This window comes from Dendrobates tinctorius, unplaced genomic scaffold (genome assembly GCF_039654945.1).
Source record: "Dendrobates tinctorius isolate UK_male_01 unplaced genomic scaffold, ASM3965494v1 ptg000063l, whole genome shotgun sequence".
In the NCBI taxonomy this organism is placed as follows: domain Eukaryota; kingdom Metazoa; phylum Chordata; class Amphibia; order Anura; family Dendrobatidae; genus Dendrobates; species Dendrobates tinctorius.
Window position 1 is genome coordinate 25,945,078 of NW_027361731.1, and position 14,123 is coordinate 25,959,200.

General features: G+C 47.6%; 2 protein-coding genes across 2 annotated transcripts; both read right to left on the minus strand.

The window, feature by feature from the left end:
- Nucleotides 1-918: 918 nt before the first annotated feature.
- On the minus strand, nucleotides 919-6,390 carry LOC141094025 (E3 ubiquitin/ISG15 ligase TRIM25-like). The gene has a single exon (XM_073579723.1). The coding sequence runs from the start codon at nucleotides 6,037-6,039 to the stop codon at nucleotides 4,180-4,182; it is 1,860 nt and encodes a 619-aa protein (XP_073435824.1). The 5' UTR covers nucleotides 6,040-6,390; the 3' UTR covers nucleotides 919-4,179.
- A 4,636-nt stretch (nucleotides 6,391-11,026) lies between these two features.
- LOC141094026 (E3 ubiquitin/ISG15 ligase TRIM25-like) lies at nucleotides 11,027-13,125 on the minus strand. The gene has a single exon (XM_073579724.1). It carries the CDS (start codon nucleotides 13,066-13,068, stop codon nucleotides 11,503-11,505), a length of 1,566 nt encoding a protein of 521 aa, XP_073435825.1. The 5' UTR covers nucleotides 13,069-13,125; the 3' UTR covers nucleotides 11,027-11,502.
- Between the last annotated feature and the right edge of the window lie 998 nt (nucleotides 13,126-14,123).

Here is a 14,123-nt window from a genome sequence, read left to right on the forward strand (position 1 = left end):
AGTACACTACAATCTGGGTGTCAATAGCGATAACTTAGCCAATTAGATGTATGTATTGTGAGGCAGTGACCCCTGTTACAGTTAGGGGTCGCTGTGTATTCTCCCCAGGATGTGCATGGAGGTGTGCGAAGTCCATAGGCGTGAATGGCAGTCACGGGCGTAGTGGTGACTGCAATGCAGACAAGAAATAATAGAAATAAGTGTAATCTTGGACATGCATGTGTCCAAGACAGATTTAGGGAAAACCTGCTCTGAGTTTTGTGTTTTGAAACAGACTTCCGTATGGTAGTGGTGCAGTCCGTTTAATTTACAGTCCGGGTTTTCTTTGTGGCCTAAGACCACAGGTTTGTTTGTAAAAACCCCTGCAGAAGAGCATTGCTTGGTGTGGAGCAGACAGCCTGCAGGGGCACGGCCTGCGTGAGAGTAACACGGAGCCCAGAAGAGCATCTACTGGCACCCACAGCGGTGCAGGACACCCACGGGAACCAGCCAGAGGTGGCTAGTGGAGTATTGTTACAGTGCATGAATACTAATAACCTATATAAAGACTGACCTTACGACAGAATAAAGGAGTTCCGTTCTGATACTAAGAGTGTCAGTGTGGTTCTCTCTCTCTGTACATGTGCTTAGATTGTACAATCTAAGTTGGAGCAGATGCAACGTCTCAGAACGTCCCACAATACGTGGCGACGAGAGTCGCGGACGCCTCAGGCTTCTCTGCAGGACGTCTCTGTCTCTGTCACTTCCATAATTCATAAGATTTCTTCTTTTATTTGTTCTCCCCATGTTACCTGCGTTCCTCCAGGTTCTCCGGGTGGTCTTGACTGGAGACAGTGACCGCCCGTCACCGCACATCACACACCTCGCGTCACACACCTCGCGTCACACACCTCGCGTCACACACCGTTGCAGCTGCACTCTATACATTACTGTTTATTATGGCGGAGGTTGCGGCACACACAGGAGACGGGATTATCACAGCGATACAATGATGGATACAGAGGAAGCGTCCGGTTACACGGATGTGATCAGCCATGACAGTCTCACCATGTGCAGATCTCTGATTACTGTCAGTGAATGGAAACGTCCTTATTTAATGTCTCTGACAGCTGAGAGTTTGCTACAGTGCATCAGTCCAGATGATCCTCTGCGAGCAGAACCATAGAGGACAGAGACTTGTGCTGATGATGTGTTTGACTCATGGAGGATTGTCCACATCAGAGACCGCGACTCCTCTGGGGGCCGAAGCCACGGGCTGATATTAATTCCGCTTTATAATAAGTTTATAAACCACAATGTTCCTGGAATACAGTATGCCCCCCCGCACAGTATGATGTCCTCACAGTCCCCCGCACAGTATTATGTCCTCACAGCCCCCTCACAGTATGATGTCCTCACAGTCCCCCCGCACAGTATGATGTCCTCACAGTCCCCAGCACAGTATTATGTCCTCACAGCCCCCTCACAGTATGATGTCCTCACAGTCCCCCGCACAGTATTATGTCCTCACAGCCCCCTCACAGTATGATGTCCTCACAGTCCCCCCGCACAGTATGATGTCCTCACAGTCCCCCCGCACAGTATGATGTCCTCACAGCCCCCTCACAGTATGATGTCCTCACAGTCCCCTCACAGTATGATGTCCTCACAGCCCCCCACACAGTATGATGTTCTCACAGCCCCCCACACAGTATGATGTTGTCCCAGCTCCCGCACAGTATGATGTCCTCACAGTCCCCCCACACAGTATGATGTTGTCCCAGCTCCCGCACAGTATGATGTCCTCACAGCCCCCCACACAGTATGATGTTCTCACATCCCCCCACACAGTATGATGTCCTCACAGTCCCTCGCACAGTATTATGTCCTCACAGTCCCCCCACACAGTATGATGTTGTCCCAGCTCCCGCACAGTATGATGTCCTCACAGTCCCCCGCACAGTATGATGTTCTCCAAGCCCCCGCACAGTATGATGTCCTCACAGTCCCCTGCACAGTATGATGTCCTCACAGTCCCCCGCACAGTATTATGTCCTCACAGTCCCCCCACACAGTATGATGTTGTCCCAGCTCCCGCACAGTATGATGTCCTCACAGTCCCCCACACAGTATGATCTCCTCACAGCCCCCTCACAGTATGATGTCCTCACAGCCTCCCACACAGTATGATGTCCTCACAGTCCCCCCACACAGAATGATGTCCTCACAGCCCCCTCACAGTATGATGTCCTCACAGCCCCCCCGCACAGTATTGTCCTCACAGTTCCCCACACGGTATGATGTCCTCACAGTCCCCCCACACAGTATGATGTTCTCCCAGCCCCCTCACAGTATGATGTCCTCACAGTCCCCACACAGTATGATATCCTCACAGCCCCTGCACAGTATGATGTTCTCACAGCCCCCGCACAGTATGATGTCCTCACAGCCCCCTCACAGTATGATGTCCTCACAGCCCCCCCGCACAGTATGATGTCCTCACAGTCCCCCACACAGTATGATTTCTTCACAGTCCCTCCGCACAGAATGATGTCCTCACAGCCCCCCACACAGTATGATGTCATCACAGTCCCCCGCACACAATGATGTCCTCACAGCCCCCCTCACAGTATGATATCCTCTCAGTCCCCACACAGTATGATGTCCTCACAGCCCCTCACATATGGTATGATGTTCCCCTCAGTCCCCCAGACATTGTATAATGATCCTCACAGCCCCTCACATATGGTATGATTGTCCTCACTGCTCCACAGATAACGTATAATGGTCCTCATAGTCCTCCACATAAGGGATGATAATCCTCACAGCCCCCAATATATGGTATAATGGTCCTCACAGTCCCCCAGGCATTGTATAATTGTCCACATAGCCCCCATGCATGGTATAATGAGCCTTACAAGCCCACAAATAAGGTATAATGGTCCTCACAACCCCCCCCTATATGGTATAATGGTCCTTTCAGCCCCCCACATGATATAATGGTCCTCACAGCCCCTCACAAATGGTATAATGGTCCTCACAGCCTCCCACATATGGTGTGATGGTCCTCACAGCTGCCACATTTGGGATGATGGTACTCACAGCCAGGCCCGGACTGGCCCACAGGGTAACAGGGGAATCCCCCGGTGGGCCCCTGTGCACATCTGGGCCCCATCCCCACTATATGGGCAGTACTTGGCATAATTCACTTGATTCACTCTGAACAGAAAAAGCAGCATCTCATCATTCATTAACCAAACTACCCAGTTTATTATTATGTAGAGATATACTGTAGGTAAATTTGTGAAGGTTTGTGAAGGAGGGTAGTGTAATATTCGTATGCAAGTGAAAAGTGGGCCCCTCAAAGTCAATGTTACTGGTGGGCCCTTGGCACCCCAGTCCGACACTGCTCACAGCCCCTATAAACAGTATGAGCCTCCACATAGCCCCTCTATATACAGTATGACCCCACACACAGCCCCTATAATCAGTATGAGGCCCCAATATACAGTATGAGTCCTCACATAGCCCCTATATACAGTATGAGCCCCCACATAGCCCCTCTATATGCAGCATGAGCCCACACAGCCCCTATTAATTTGTATGAGCCTCCACGTAGTCCCTCTATACGCAGAATAAGCCTCCACATAGCCCCTCTACATACAATATGAGCCCACACACAGCCCCTATAAACAGTATGAGCCTCCACATAGCCCCTCTATATAAAGTTTGAGACCCCACATAGCTTCTCAAATGGTATGATGCCCTGACACATTCATATGTTTGGAAAATAAAGCACGTCCCCTCGATAGCGCAGAAATTGTGATGCCGGGTGGAGGAGGGCGGACGAAGGATGCGACCCATGGGCCACAGTGTTCAGTCCTTCAGCTGTCTCGGTCTATGGGCCGGACAGGAACAGCCAGAGGGCCGGATGTGCCCCACGGGCCGCATTTTGCCAAGGTCTGGTCATGAACACTCATGGCAGGAAATAGATGTGTTCAGTGCAGGTTGTCTAGGCTGATGCACTGTAACAAAACTTTGCTGTGGCTATTCACTGGGATATCTGCTGAAATCTGTGACAACCCCCGGGGGAAAGAAATGGCTGCAATATTGGTTATGAGGTGAACCCTAATTGTCCAGCACTCCCCAATAGCTCTGCCCTGATATATGGCAGGGCCACATGGAAACCTCTTACGCCCTCTACAAGCGACCACCACCTACTGGCCAGGCAGCGACATGAGGTCCACTGTTCTTCAGCATCATCCACGCCCCACCATGCGAATCCAACCAGAGTCTGAAGATGGCGTGAAGTGGTTTGGTGAAGGTGGCGTGGAAGGAGAACAGGTGTCGGATGGGGTCACTCAGCTCGTAGAAGGACAGGTGACCCGCCTCATAGTCTAGGTACACCCCAAAGCGCTGACAGGTAAACTTATCCGGCAGCTGGACCTCCTTGCAGGCATGCATCACCGAGTACTGGTTGTTCCATTTGCACAAGCCCCACGATTTGTTGTTGCAGCCGATGTAGGAGCGGAAACCTTTCCTGGAGATACTGGGATACGACATTCCCAGTCTCCAGTTTCCCCACTTACTTGTTTCCACCATCCAGAAGTGACGTCCCGTGGAGAAGCTAGAGCTGCTTAACACTTGGTGGTCTTTGAACCTCTGTGGGGTCTTTGGTTTTGGTTCATGTGTTTCTACCCAATAGAAGGATTTCATATCTGGGAGGACCCGAATATTATTCCCAGCCGTGTCCTCATCCAGAAAGATGTCCGACTCTTCATTCATGAAGAGACCATTATGGGCAATGGTGACCAACTCAGCAAAACCAGTGTGCAAAATCTCTGAGACCGGAGATTGATCTGGACTGTGAGCAGCTCTAGAATAGTCCTGTTGGTGGTTACCACCATCAATGTTTTTTTGTTTCAGTCCATTGAGGCCTGGGGTTGGATCGGATGTGATACGCAGCTCTTCGATCGTGGGCATCTGCTTGAATAAGTCAACATTCTTCACTAACAGGTCCTTGAGGACTGAAATAGGATCAGATTTGGTACTCAGTTCCTCGTTGGTGGTCATCTTCATGGACACCTCTTCCTTCTTAATTTCTAATCCATTGAGGTCTGTGATAGGATCAGATGTGGTATTTAGTTCCTCAATGGTGGTCATCTTCATGGACAACTCTTCCTTCTTAATTTCTAATCCATTTAGGACTGTGATAGGATCAGATGTGGCACAAAGCTCTTTGATAATGGCCATCTTTTTGGACAACACATCCTTCTTTGCTTCCAGTTCTTGGATCTCCTCCTGACATGGTGCTGAAGCTTTCTCTGCTTGCTTGGAGATCTCTCTCAGGACTTTCTTCTCTAAAACTTCCATGTGTTTCCTCATGTCCTTAAAGACCACATTAACCTTCACGCTAAGACCCTCAGCTTCCAGTTGAAGCAGTTGACCATGTTCCTTCAGATCTTGGATTCTGTCTTCAGCTTCTGATCTTGATTGCAACAGTTTCTCCAAGATATTGTCCAGCTCATCGTTCATGGGAGTCTCATCGACTGACTCCAACTGGTGTCTTCTGTGTTCGGCCATGCAATAAAGGCAGAAATAAGCGGCATCTTCCGCGCAGGAACTTTCCAGCATCTTCTTATGGATGGAGCATCTTTTGACGTCCATATTAAGGGTTGGGTTGGACACGTCGTGTTCTGCAGACTTGGTGTGGACTTTTAGATGGTCTTGACGTAGAGAAGCTTCACACAGCAGGCAGGATTTGATGTCGGGTACCGGAGAATGAATACAGTAAGTGCAGATGTTGACAGGTGCCTCCTCACCAGGCTGAGCAGACGGGGAGCAAAGGATGACATCGCACAAGGTCTGGTCCCTTCTCGGAGAGGAATTGGGTTGCGTCTTGCAGTCAGGACACTTAAAATCTCCGGCCTCCCCATGCATTTCCAGGTGACGAGCAATGCATCCCCGACAGAAGCTGTGCCCACATCTCAGCGATGAAGCTTCTTTACAAATGTTCAGGCACATTGAGCACGTCATGTCCCTCAGATTGTCAGTCGCCATCGCCGATCACAGGAGGCCAGAAGAAGGTGTAGTGACAGGCGGTGGAGGTGTCCTCAGGCTTACACTCTTGGCAATAGTCTATGGTGTTTACTTTGCAGCTGAGGCAGGGAAGATTTGCAGATCTCATGCAGGGAGGTCCCTCATCCACATCACCATCACATGGTCCAGGAGCCACTGTAATAGCAGAACTGGAGACAGGAAGGGATGAGGGAAGCCATTATTGTGTGGTGACGCAGGAGGGCGAGAGCACACACCATCTGTCCATTAACTCCATCCTGCCCACTCCGAGCAGAAATTAAAGGGGCTTGAACAATCTTTTAGAATGTTAAAAAAAAAAAACTAAAGAAGTCGTCTCCGACCTAATGGACCATGGGCCTCTCGGGTTTTGGCACATCTCATCTGTATTTCCTACTCCTGTGATTTCACCCTGATTCGTACATGTGTAAACTGAAAAATGTTCTCTCTCCTCTTGTAGCTGGAGTACCCCGTTAATGAAATACTATATGGTCACTAAATGGCATCTGTCAAGAGTGCAAACCTGAGGACCCATCCACCGCCCGTCATTACACCTTCTGCGGACCTTCTGTGATCGGTGGTGGACCTTCTGTGATCGGTGGTGGCGTCAGACAATCTGAGGGACGAGCTGACCTCCTCGCTCTGCCACGACATTTCTATGGATGCTTCATCCCGGAGGTGTGCGAACAGCTTCTGCCGGAGTTTACAAGTGTCCTAACTGCAAGGCGCCATCCAGGTCCTCTCCGAGAAGAAACCAGACCTTGGGCGAAGACATCCAAAGTGTCTCATCTGCCCAGCCTGGTGAGGCGGCGCCTGTCACTGTCTACACTTAGGGTACGTGCACACATTGCGGATTTTTACGCTCGGAACCTGCATCTCTTGGATGTCTCCACGGTCAGTAAACGCTGTGGATTGGACGCTGCATACAGCCGCAACGTCCAGATGTTACAGCATAGTGGAGGGGATTTTATGAAACCACATGTCCACTCTGCGTGCTCCGACCCCCGCGGCTTCCCTGCGGAGACGGACATGAGGCGCGTCTTTCTGGACCGCAGCACGTCTATTTATCCTGCAGAAACACTCACCTTCCTATATAGAGGATGCGGTGACTCCACACGGTTCAATGACACATCCGGAATCACCGCGGAGCTCACAAACGCCGGCAGCGGACTGACCGAGGAGACATAATACACCAGCACAATGATAAAGAGGAGCAGCGAGCACCGTATAATCATCACACATCATTCTCAGTCACCTCCAGAGCTGCGCTCACTATTCTGCTGGAAAGTCACATCTTATCCTCCAGTCACCTCCAGAGCTGCACTCACTATTCTGCTACTATATCGTGCCTTATCCTCCACTCACCTTCAGAGCTGCAGTCAATATTCTGCTGCTACGTTATGTTTTATCCTCCAGTTACCTCCAGAGCTGCACTCACTATTGTTACATTGTGCCATCCTCCAGTCACCTCAAGAGCTGCACTCACTATTCTGCTGTTACATCATGTCTTATCCTCCAGTCACCTCCAGAGCTGCAGTCCCTTTTCTGCTGTTACATGTCTTATCCTCCAGTCACCTCCAAAGCTGCAGTCATTATTTTGCTGTTACATCTTGTCTTATCCTCCAGTCACCTCCAGAGCTGCACTCACTATTCTGCTGTTATATTGTCATATCCTCCAGTCACATCCAGAGCTGTAGTCCCTTTTCTGCTGTTACATCATGTCTTATCCTCCAGTCACCTCCGAAGCTGCAGTCCTTTTTCTGCTGGTACATCTTGCCTTATCCTCCAGTCACGTCCAGAGCTGCAGTCACTATTCTGCTGTTACATCGTGTCTTATCCTCCAGTCACCTCTAGAGCTGCAGTCACTATTCTGCTTACATCGTGTCTTATTCTCCGGTCACCTCCAGAGCTGCACTCATTATTCTGCTGTTACATCGTGTCTTATCCTCCAGTCACATCCAGAGCTGCAGTCACTATTCTGCTGTTACATCGTGTCTTATCCTACAGTCACCTCCAGAGCTGCAGTCACTATTCTGTTTACAGTGTCTTATCCTCCAGTCACATCCAGAGCTGCAGTCACTATTCTGCTGTTACATTGTGTCTTATCCTCCAGTCACATCCAGAGCTGCAGTCACTATTCTGTTTACATTGTGTCTTATTCTCCAGTCACCTCCAGAGCTGCAGTCACTATTCTGCTGTTACATCGTGTCTTATTCTCCTAGTCACCCCCAGAGCTGCAGTCACTCTTCTGCTGTTACATTGTGTCTTATCCTCCTGTCACCTCCGAAGCGGCAGTCCTTTTTTGCTGCTGGTGCATCTTGCCTTATCTTCCAGTCACCTCCAGAGCTGCAGTCACTATTCTGCTTACATCGTGTCTTATTCTCCAGTCACCTCCAGAGCTGCAGTCACTATTCTGCTTACATCGTGTCTTATTCTCCAGTCACCCCCAGAGCTGCAGTCACTATTCTGCTGTTACATCGTGTCTTATCCTCCTGTCACCTCCGAAGCTGCAGTCCTTTTTCTGCTGGTGCATCTTGCCTTATCCTCCAGTCACCTCCAGAGCTGCAGTCACTATTCTGCTTACATCGTGTCTTATACTCCAGTCACCTCCAGAGCTGCAGTCACTATTCTGCTTACATTGTGTCTTATTCTCCAGTCACCCCCCGAGCTTCAGTCACTATTCTGCTGTTACATTGTGTCTTATCCTCCAGTCACCCCCAGAACTGCAGTCACTATTCTGCTTACATCGTGTCTTATTCTCCAGTCACCTCCAGAGCTGCAGTCACTATTCTGCTTACATCGTGTCTTATTCTCCAGTCACCTCCAGAGCTGCAGTCACTATTCTGCTTACATCGTGTCTTATTCTCCAGTCACCTCCAGAGCTGCAGTCACTATTCTGCTTACATCGTGTCTTATTCTCCAGTCACCCCCAGAGCTGCAGTCACTATTCTGCTGTTACATCGTGTCTTATTCTCCAGTCACCTCCAGAGCTGCAGTCACTATTCTGCTGTTACATCGTGTCTTATCCTCCAGTCACCTCCAGAGCTGCACTCACTATTCTGCTTACATCGTGTCTTATTCTCCAGACACCTCCAGAGCTGCAGTCACTATTCTGCTTACATCGTGTCTTATTCTCCAGTCACCTCCAGAGCTGCAGTCACTATTCTGCTGTTACATCGTGTCTTATCCTCCAGTCACCTCCAAAGCTGCAGTCCTTTTTCTGCTGGTACATCTTGCCTTATCCTCCAGTCACCTCCAGAGCTGCAGTCACTATTCTACTTACATCGTGTCTTATCCTCCAGTCACCTCCAGAGCTGCACTCACTATTCTGCTTACATTGTGTCTTATTCTCCAGTCACCTCCAGAGCTGCAGTCACTATTCTGCTTACATTGTGTCTTATTCTCCAGTCACCCCCAGAGCTGCAGTCACTATTCTGCTGTTACATCGTGTCTTATCCTCCAGTCACCTCCAGAGCTGCAGTCCTTTTTCTGCTGGTACATCTTGCCTTATCCTCCAGAGCTGCAGTCACTATTCTGCTTACATTGTGTCTTATCCTCCAGAGGTGCACTCACTATTCTGCTTACATCGTGTCTTATTCTCCAGTCACCTCCAGAGCTGCTCTCACTATTCTGCTTACATCGTGTCTTATCCTCCAGTCACCTCCAGAGCTGCAGTCCCTTTTCTGCTGTTACATCGTGTCTTATCCTCCAGTCACCTCCGAAGCTGCAGTCCTTTTTCTGCTGGTACATCGTGCCTTATCCTCCAGAGCTGCACTCACTATTCTGCTTACATTGTGTCTTATTCTCCAGTCACCTCCAGAGCTGCAGTCACTATTCTGCTGTTACATCGTGTCTTATCCTCCAGAGCTGCAGTCACTATTCTGCTTACATTGTGTCTTATCCTCCTGTCACCTCCAGAGGTGAATTTAAGGACCATAAAGAGGATCAATAAAGAGCAAACAACGTCTCACCAAAGGAGGCGCCACTACAAATCCCAGCAACTTCGCATTATGGGATCAGCAGTCAGTTATATGCAATCAATATAGGGTATATCCACAAACTCTAGAAAACCCTGGCCCATAAAAAGTCTCCTAAATGCTGCAGAGCCTAGTGCGCTTATCAGTGAAAGAGAGAAGCTTAAATGCAGCCAAGGAATAAATATGATGAATGGATAACTACCTGAGGGTCAAAGAAGTGGTGGGGCTCCCCACCCCAACGCGCGTTTCACCGCTGGCTTCTTCTGGGGGGCGTCAGCTGATGCTCCCTCCTCCATTATTGCTTTAAACTGTATTGGCATCCAGGATTCCGGCTAAAATTGCAACACCAGACAGGTGATCTACCTGGCATCATGGGCTAAATATACTCACCCTGCGGGCCAGATGCGGCCCAGTGACATGTGTACTCTAAACTAATACATACCCTAGGCCAGACTCCCCCCCCCCCCCCCCCCCCCTCAAAAAAAAAAAAAGGCGAGGTGCACAGCTTCCTTTACCCATGTGTATCCACCGTGTAAGGTGCCAGGCTGGGCAGTGGGCAATGTGTGGGCGCATCTAGTCTGGGGGTCACATAAACCAAGCGATGCTCATTCTCTAATTTTATTTGTCTGCACAGTAGTCACAAAGAATAATTATTTACATACGTTACCATCAATTCCCATCATTAGATCTAGACAGTGTGAGTGCAGCGCATGGACATAATCCGAATCACTGATCAGACATGTATCACTTATCTTGTGGCACAACCTTATAGGTCATATATATCCCTTAAAGGGAATCGGGCATTTGCCATAAATCTGTAATTTTTTCATGTGAGGTAAATGCCGCTGATCTCCTGAATCCGGCGATCTTTTTCTTTTGTTCCTGCGCCTTTCCATTCCAGAGATATGGCCCTTTCTTTCCTATGTATAAATCTAGTCTTTGTAGTCATGGGGGCGTTTCTAAGACAACCCCCTTTCAAGAAAAAGTCCACGCCCACAGTGCTAAGAAGACTAGATTTACATACTGGAAAGAAGGGGCTGTATCTCAGGAATGGAAAGGCTCAGGAACAAAAGAAAAACAGCGCCGGATTCAGGAGAACAGCGGCATTAATATGAGATTACAAAATTACATATTTATGACAAGTGACAAGTCCCCTTTAAGGGAGAAAAACTTTGATATTAATTGACATTGTACAGTGTTTAATAGATTACAATATTTCTGCATTATAAGGTGGTAATGATGCTGTATAACACTGTAAAGAAATCGTATGAGGAGGCCCACAGTGTGCACCATATGGCATAATTAATTACGTACTATTTGACTGTGCGCCACATAGTCACCAACAAAAGGTAACATGCAGACACCATCTTGGATATGTTATCAGATAAACCTCTCATACTAGAATCACCTTCTTGATTTAGGGGCGCTGGAGCTTCATTAGGCCTAAAGTACTTTTAAGACAGGTAGGTCCTTAGCTTTGGATTTTGATCCAGGCTGCAGAGCCATTACCATTTAACCAAAACGAAGCATGAAGAGGTTCGGTGAAGGTGGCAGTAAAAGTGTGCAGGTGTCGAACAGGGGTACTCAGCTGGTAAAAGGACAGCTGTCCGGCCTCGTAATCCAGATACACCCCAAACATGGTAGATAAATTCTTGGACAACGATAACTGGGCAGAGTTTTTCCCATGCACTGCTGCACACTGGTTATAATCCCGCCACAAACACCAGGAGGCCTCACAGACACCATCTATAAAGGGGTAGCTCACACCAAACTTCCAGTTCCCTAATTTACTGGTGTCCACCACCCAGTAATGTCTCCCGGATGAAAAAGTCTGGGTACTCAGAACCTCATTTTCTGGAGACCTCTCTGGGCAAACTGGTCGGTCTTGGTCTACGCAAGTAAATAATGCAGTCTTCAAGTCATCTGATATACTTAGATTATTAGCGGCCGTGTTTACATCCAACGAAAGGTCCAAAGGATCCAGCAAAAACAGCCAGGCGTTGACATGGGCGGTCAGATCAGATACTTGGTCATGTATGGTCTTCTTGATCTGGCCCTCATCTAGATCACCTGTATCTATAATCTTCTGATCACACTCGTCTTCAGCATTCTCTTGATCATAATGGACAAAGGTTTGACAATTCAGGTCTTGTAAGACAAGTATGGGATCGGTCACCTTACACAAATCCTCGATCTGACCCATTGTCCTGGACAGAAGGTTCTTCTTCGTCTCCAGCTCTTGGATCAGAGCCGAGACAACGTCTGACACGTGCTTCTCCTGGCTGGAGATCTCACTTATGATACTTGTCTCTAGTTTCTCCAGTTGTCTTCTGATGTCTACGAACAGAGCCAAGACTTTATCTTTTATCTCAGTGGCTTTTTCATTTTCATTTTTCAGCCGTTCGTGGAGATTCTGAATTTTTATCTCGGTTTCGTTCTTCTTCGAGGTCAACTTTTCCAGAACTTTGGTCATTTTTGTCTTCTTCTCCTCGGAGGCTTCTTCCAAGGATTGAACTGGGTGGCCGTTGTGGTCTCCATCGACCCGACAGTAGATGCAGATACAGGCCTCATCTTCGGGGCAGTAATACTCCAGGATCTTTTTGTGGACCGAGCATTTTCGGTTCTTCAGGGAAACGGTGGGGTCAATCAAGACGTGTTCCGAAGACTTGTTGTGGACGTCCAGGTGTTTTCCACACAGAGAAGCTTCACACAAGACGCAGGAGGTCACGGCCAGTACCGGGCAGTGCAGGCAGTAGGTGCACAGAATGGTGGCTTTACCTTGAGGACCCTCAGGGATCTTGAAGTGTCTGGCTATGCTCCTCAGAGTGATGTTCTTGTACAACGATGGCCGCTGACTGTACTCCTTCCTGCATTCGGGGCAGGTATAAATCCTGGTGTTGGAGTCCCTCTGAGAGTCCAGCAGACGAGTGATACAGTCCTGGCAGAAGTTGTGTCCACATCTCAGGGCCACAGGGTCCAAGTAGATGCTCAGGCAGATGGAGCAGCTCAGCTCGTCCCTCAGATCAGTGGAGGCCATCTTGGAATGAAACCAAAAGTGCTCTGCAGCAGAATGTGCCCCAGGAATGTGACTGGGGAGGGGACTTTCTCAACCTTTATTGGCCAGGCTGTGTATGCTGACCTTTTTTTTTTTTAAAGGTGAGGTTTGGAGCTTATTGTTACTGCACCTTAAGGAAACCCTCCCAAACTCTGGAATCCCTTTAAGAAAGCCATCATCTATTGCTCTGGAACTGATAAGAGTTAAAAACAAACAAAAAAAACCCTCTAAACCCAGCAGATCAAGTTGCTCCATAATCAGTTACCAGCCTCACTGGGTTTTAACTCTTTCCTTTCCAGATTGCGCTGCATTATTGCATTTGTGTTTTTTTTTTTAATATACTTTTTGCTGGGTTTTTTTTGCATATTTTTAGCCTTTTCTTATTGGAGCATTTTTTAATGTCAATTTTGCCTTTCCCCTTTTGTTTTTTTTTTTTCGGATTCATTAATTTCTACGTTAAAAAAAAAAAAAAAAAGGCAAAATTTTGGAGGGTTAACGTAAATTTTGCGACATAACGAATTTGCGCTAAAAAGCGATAAAACGGAAAGAAAAAAAATAAACTGCATTTTTTTTAATGGTGACATTTTGCCAAAAGACAAAAATTAAAGAGGCGACTCATCAGCCGTGTTTTTTTTCGGCACTTTTTTTTTTTTTTTATTTTCTGGCATTTTTTTTTTTTACTGTTTTTTCTTTTGCTCCAAATTTTTCAAAACGGCGCATGAATTTTTGGAAAAATAAAAATTGTTCCTTGCTTTTGTTGTAAATCTTTTTAGCAGCTTTTTAGATGTTTTTTTTCGAAGAGTTTTCGGTGCAGGTCAGCGCAAAAACTCCTGAAAAAAAAAAAACGCTTGAAAATCTTCATTTCTTATGAGGATTATTTTGCCATCGCTTTTTAGAATTTTTGTTTGTCCTAGGGGGACTAAAAAAAAAAAACAACTAAATTGATAAATGTTTGTAAAAATCTAAAGTAAAGAAAAGAAGATTAACACAATGGAGCCTCCTAATCAGTAATGACTCTGAAGGATAAACTGGAGGAT

What these genes read in the sequence shown, in the direction of transcription:
- LOC141094026 (XM_073579724.1), bottom strand. Translation starts at nt 13,068, where the DNA reads ATGGCCTCCACTGATCTGAGGGACGAGCTGAGCTGCTCCATCTGCCTG.
- LOC141094025 (XM_073579723.1), bottom strand. Translation starts at nt 6,039, where the DNA reads ATGGCGACTGACAATCTGAGGGACATGACGTGCTCAATGTGCCTGAAC.